Source organism: Chinchilla lanigera, unplaced genomic scaffold (genome assembly GCF_000276665.1).
Source record: "Chinchilla lanigera isolate Chin_1 unplaced genomic scaffold, ChiLan1.0 scaffold00064, whole genome shotgun sequence".
Classification (NCBI taxonomy): domain Eukaryota; kingdom Metazoa; phylum Chordata; class Mammalia; order Rodentia; family Chinchillidae; genus Chinchilla; species Chinchilla lanigera.
The window spans coordinates 13,479,359-13,485,662 of NW_004955465.1; the positions used below are offsets into that span (position 1 = coordinate 13,479,359).

Genomic DNA, 6,304 nt, shown 5'->3' on the forward strand with positions numbered 1-6,304 from the left:
ATTTTGGCTTTGCATCCATATCAGTACACACACATGACATTCCTTGTTGTTTATTTGTGGCTATACAAATATGTTAAAGGACATTACTCTGTTTTATTTCCTAGCCATGATGTAATTAAGTTATGCTTATACCTTTCTGTACTTATGCAAATATATTAACATATTTCTGGAGGGGAATTCAAGGGTCAAATACTTGTGGATTTCTCAAACTTTTAAAAATTTGATAAAACTATCCTTCAAAATTTTTAACTAATTTACAGTCCCACATGCAATGTATAAAGGTGCCATTTTCTCAGGCCTTTACAGACTAAACTGAAACGTATTTGCAATATGATGTATAAAAAATAATGATTCATGGTTGTGTTAATATTTATTTAATTAGTTATACATGAGGCTGAAAAAACACTACATGTTTCAGGACCATATTTATACTATTTCAGTAAATTGTGCATTATCTTTTGCCCTATGTCTTGTTCATGTAAATACAGTACAACCATTTTTATTTCTTGGGAAAACTCCTTGATTAGTAAAAATACTTGCTATCTGTTCCACATATGTGCTGTAAATATTTTTCATTGTTCTCAAAACTGTGAACAAGTTTTATCTAGGACTGATTGAGCCCTTGTGATTTGTTCACTGACCATAGTCTTCGATTCTTTTTCATTCTTATTTTTATAGGATATAATATTTAATCTACATAATTTATAAATATGTTCTGTTTCTGAAATGAGCTTTAGAGTCAGTTGTGAGTTTCAAACATCATTTTTAAGAAAATTTGTGAGTTTAAGGTATCACTTCAGTGATTGCTTAATGTTTGTTTTAGCCGTACTCCTGCCTTAAAGAGTATCTCTCATCCTTGATTTCACCATCTGAGCCCACGATATTTGGGAGATTCTTGGGGGGTGAATTTTACTTTGGCCTAATGGTAATTAGTGTGATTTCTTTTTTCTGTTTGAACATAATTTAAAGAACATCAATCGGACAAATTCCATGTATTTATATTTATGTCCACTAATTTTGCCAGCCCAAACTGGAAATACAGGTTAGAAATTAGTGTCAAAACCAAAAATATCACATCCCTTTAGATTACCACTTTGAAAATTATACTAAAATATAAAGAAATTTTAAATTATTTTCTCCCAATAACTGGCTGATCTCAATGTTCCACTTCAAGGGTAAAGAGGTGTTCAAAAGCTCTTTGTATTTGTACTACTTTGCCTGACAACTCTTTTGTCCTGGCAAACACCAGGAATGTTTTATCATCAGAATAAATGGTCAGATCTTGAGGCTATGAACACTCATGGCCCCAGAGGGAAAATAAATCACCAAAAGAATTTTGACTTCCAATTTTCTGATGCTCTTCCAACATTTCCCCTGAGAATAGACTTTCTATTCTCATCTGCAGTACCAACTAATTACCCAAAGGAGTGTGTGGTCCCCATGATGTCAACAAGAAAACATGTCATGCCAACTTCCAGGTGCCACTTTGATACTTAGAAACTCCGTACTCTTTTTTCCATCTGAGTCTATAACATCTCCCGCATGTACCCCGGCGGCTTTCTGAGGTCCGCAGGAAGTCCTTGCCCTAGGGCTTTGGTTGACAGCTCCAGAAATCCTGTGAAAATGTAGTTATTTGGCTGCAATGGCAGATTGACAGAAAGGTGCTAAAGCTGTTTTCTGTTACAACTGCCCCTCTTCTCTGTAATTTAACTATTCCAGAGCAACCACTCCATTCTATCTTCTGTGGGAAGCGGTGCTATACCAACATTTTTACCAGTTGAAACAAATTATAAACAAAAGGGAAACAAAATGCTTTTATCTTCAGAAAGAAACTAGGTACTAATGCATAGAAGAAGGTTTGGGACTTCAGAGCCTATTTCTTGACCTATTTCTTGAGAAAGAAACTAGGTACTAATGCATAGAAGAAGGTTTGGGGCTTCAGAGCCTATTTCTTCAGAGCCTGTTTCGTAACCACTTCCATATGATTTCTGGTGCATCTGTCTCATAACCTTCTCTTTTTTTTTTTTAACCAGGAATCAAACTGAGGATCTTGCACCCGCCAGGCAGGCCCCAGGCCACTGAGCTATCTTTGGCCCATAACCTTCTTACTTTCTACCTAATTAACTGTGTGATCTTCCACAAAACCCCAGATAACAAACTGAACCACAGGGGAAAAAAACGTTACTATGTGTTCTTCCTGTACTTCTCAGGAAAGTTGAAACCAGGTAAGCCTAAAGGACTAGAGAAAATGAGGACTTTGTTATTTTACTTTGATATATTATATTTGCCTGTGGAAGATGAACTTACTCTAAGAACTTTGGTGTGGGGGCTAGGGATTTAGCTCAGCAGCACAGCACCTGCCTGGTAAGCACAAGGTTGTGAGTTTGATTCCCGGTACCAGAAGAAAACAACCAAAAAAAAAAAAAAAGAACTTTGGTGTGGAGTTTTTACCAAAGATAAGCTTTTTATTTGAAAATGAAAATCTCTAACATTAAGTCATAGTATGCCCTTATTTTTCCCAGTTTACTATTGAATATACTGTTATCAGAAGCATCCCTCAATTCTCTCGATCACACAGTAGTCTAGGTATTTTGTAACATACATTTAACAACTCCAGTGTTGGCCTTTTTGCTCATATTACCAAAGAATCACAATGACTAGAGGTAAGAGATGTTTCCTTCTGCAGCTGCTGCTCCCCTGGTCTCCATTCCCTCAATCCCATCCTAGTAGCCTTGAATCCAATGCTAAGTGTGTTCTGTGTGAATCCAGGCCCCTTTATTCTTCTTAGCCACATTAGGGTCAGTCTTTTATTAATTCATTTTTAAAAATTACCCTTTGTGTAGCACATTCTCCTTCCCTTTCTCTCTGTTCATTGCTGCTGCCATGTGCTCCCCTACTGGTTGTCCTGATGTTGCGAAAAGGCTAGCAGAAGACAAAACACATCCAAAGTTGCTGCTTTATTTCTAGATGGAGTATTCTCTCTAACTTTGGCAATCTAAGTTGCAGAATTCTGTTACTTAGAAAGAAATAGATGGTGGAGATCTGAGTTGACAGCATTTGACCAAAATAAAGAACGAGCTGTTTAGTGCATAGCATTATACACCCTAAGTAAAAATGTGGCACTGACCAAACGGAGTAAGTGCACACTTCCACCACATTGTCAGGTTATAATAGGTTATAATGAGATGTCAAGCTAGGCAGTAGCTTCCCTGGTACTGAGGTCAGCCCTGGTTGTCCCACTGGGAGGTCATCATCACCTTTCAGGGCATGTGGAGGACGATAGTACACCTGATAACCTTGTCAAGTGAAGAAGAGTTGAAGGGAAGTGAATGTCTTACCGTAAAGAAGACTGGGTTAGATGAAGTAACTGCCTATTAACGTTATCAAACAGGGATTCTATGTGATGTACATTTTAGAAAATACAGATGAAATATTCTGTATTTTGTTCCCACCCGCCAGCTGCACAGATGTGAAGAGAAGGCAATGGGACAATCCAACGACAGCGCGGAGCATGGCTTCATCTTGGTGGGTTTCTCTGATCGTCCCAGACTAGAGATGGTGCTCTTCATTGTGAATTTCACTCTGTATTCAGTAGCTGTGCTGGGAAATTCAACCATAATCCTCGTGTGTGTATTAGACCCTCGACTTCACACCCCCATGTACTTCTTTCTGGCAAATCTTTCCTTTCTGGATCTCTGCTTCAGTACCAGTTGCATCCCACAGATGCTGGTAAACCTCTGGGGCCCAGACAAGAGCATCAGCTATGCCGGATGCGTGGTCCAGCTCTTCTCCTTCCTCTCGGTGGGGGGCATCGAGTGCATCCTGCTGGCCGTCATGGCCTATGACCGCTATGCGGCCGTCTGCAGACCCCTGCACTACATGGTCATCATGCACCCCCGGCTGTGTTTACAGCTGGTTGCTGTGGCTTGGGGCAGTGGACTGGTCAATGCCATTGTCATGTCACCACTGACAATGACTCTGTCTAGATGTGGCCAGCGCCGAGTTAACCATTTCCTCTGCGAGATGCCAGCTCTGATCAAGATGGCTTGCGTGGACGCGCGCGCCGTGGAAATGCTGGCCTTCGCCTTTGCTGTGTTCATTGTCCTCCTGCCCCTCGCTCTCATTCTGGTCTCCTACGGGTACATCGCCACAGCCGTGCTGAGGATCAAGTCAGCTGCTGGGAGGTGGAAAGCCTTCAACACCTGCAGCTCCCACCTCACGGTGGTCTCCCTGTTCTATGGGAGCATCATCTACATGTACATGCAGCCAGGAAACAGCGCTTCCCAAGACCAAGGCAAGTTCCTCACTCTCTTCTACAACCTGGTAACTCCCATGTTGAACCCGCTCATCTATACTTTAAGGAATAAGGAGGTGAAGGGGGCCCTGAAGAAGGTGATAGCGAGACAATCATGAAGGGCAGAGGTGTAGGGGAGGCTATGGAGTCCTAGGGAGAATATGTGCTTCAGGTACACTTATTTCGTGCATACAACAAATTTATCCAATGTATCAAACACTTATGGGTGTTTTCACACGAATAATTACACTGAGTTGCATCCAAAGTCACTATGAATCAACCATGCCATTATACGTGATACGGATAAATCTTACCAAAGTAATATTCACTGAAAAGAAAAGTCCCAGAAGAAAAGTGCAATGACGGGGCTGGGGATTTAGCTCAGCGGCACAGCGCCTGCCTGGCAAGCGCAAGGTCTTGAGTTCAGTTCCCGCTACCGGAAACAAAAACAAAAACAAAAAAAAAGAGAAAAGTGCAATGACTCTGATATAAATATAAAAAAAGCGAATTAATGATATAATAATCCATTCCTAAAAAAGTATAAAATGTACAAATTTAAAGAGATGTTCAAATAAATATGCAAATAGATGTAAAACTTACTTTCACTGTAGGAGAGAGAAATCAGTTCAGTATCTGAGAGAACAGAATTTGCATGACACTGACAGGAATTATTTTACACTGCTATCAATTATCAGTAATTTACAAAGTTATAACACATCTCCACAGAATCAGAATCAGATAACCTGAAGGGATGCCCTCAAGAGTCGACGCAATACATAAAGTCTTCCTTACAAGCTAAACCATATGTTCTACTTATAGTGTAACACTAAATACAGTCTGAAGCCTTTTAATGAAAGGATGTCAGTATTTTCATTTGATTTATAAAGTGGTAAAACTACAGCTTACAGAGACTGTGTAATTAACTCAGGTCAGCAAAGTAAGTAACTATGGTTGTGAAGTGCTATTCATGATGTCTCACTCTTGGATAATACTGTCTTTGCTGTGTGGTGTTTCATGCATTCATAAACATACTGGACATGCTACAGCCTTATGAAAGAGTTCTTAGAATTTTAAAGTTTATTTATTTTATTTGTGCCACCAATACCACACTATCCCTCACTCCTACATTGTCCTATGCAAATCTCCTGTTAAATCTTCCCTATGCTTCAGTGGCCAAATAAGACACTTATAAAACTGCCTGGGACTCTTTGACATAAAAATATTTTGTCACTCCTTTTAGTCTCTGTAAATTTCATACCCTAAAATGATAGTTTTTCTAGTTACCATTACATGTATATATTTTAGTGCCTTCTATTGGATCTTAAGTTCCCTTATGATAGGATCACTTATTTTTTAATTCATCTAGAATCACCCCAAGTATTAACTTGCTAATAAAGTGCCTTGAAGGTAGTAAGTGACCAATAACAACTTGCAGTGATTATTAATGTTAATGGATTAGTTATATCCAGACATTATCCTTTCATTTTAATGTCACTATTTGTCTTTGTTCCTCAAAATTACAAGCAAATCTGTCACAATATACTGCCTCAGTTTATATAAATGCATGGCATTTATTCACCATTGAAGGTTGTTATGATTATAAATCATATACATTTGAAGGAAGGACCCTGAATTACATGCAAAAAGTTACCTTAGCCCTAATTCTTTTTAAGGTGACCAAAGTAACTGCATCCAGGGGGTGATTACCACCTATTTGTATACAGATGCACATTCCTGGACACTCTGGAATAGATCCCTCTTACAGAGGTGAGCAAACAGAGGGATTTCCTCTTTATTAGATTTCCTGACTGAGAGATATAATCGGCACTTTGAGCCCAAGACACACTTTCAAATCTCTGTAAATAATTAGGCCAGATGGTGTTAACTCTACTGCAGCTCAAACATCTCATGATTCAGCTATCTGACCCTTAAACACCAGCTCAGTTCATTTGTATGCTACGAGCTCCTTCTCATGGGTTATATTTTTCTTGTAATGCATTCAACAAAAAA

General features: G+C 39.2%; 1 protein-coding gene across 2 annotated transcripts in view; it reads left to right on the forward strand.

Moving 5' to 3' along the window:
- Positions 1-4,413, forward strand: part of LOC102006887 (putative olfactory receptor 2W6) — a 17,451-nt gene extending 13,038 nt beyond the window's left edge. For both annotated transcript variants that reach the window (XM_005399013.1, XM_013521796.1), the window contains exons 2-3: positions 2,034-2,225; positions 3,460-4,413. In XM_005399013.1, the coding sequence (XP_005399070.1) occupies positions 3,484-4,413 (930 nt within the window). In that variant the 5' untranslated portion in view covers positions 2,034-2,225; positions 3,460-3,483. The remainder of the gene's footprint in view (positions 1-2,033; positions 2,226-3,459) is intronic.
- Positions 4,414-6,304: the final 1,891 nt, after the last annotated feature.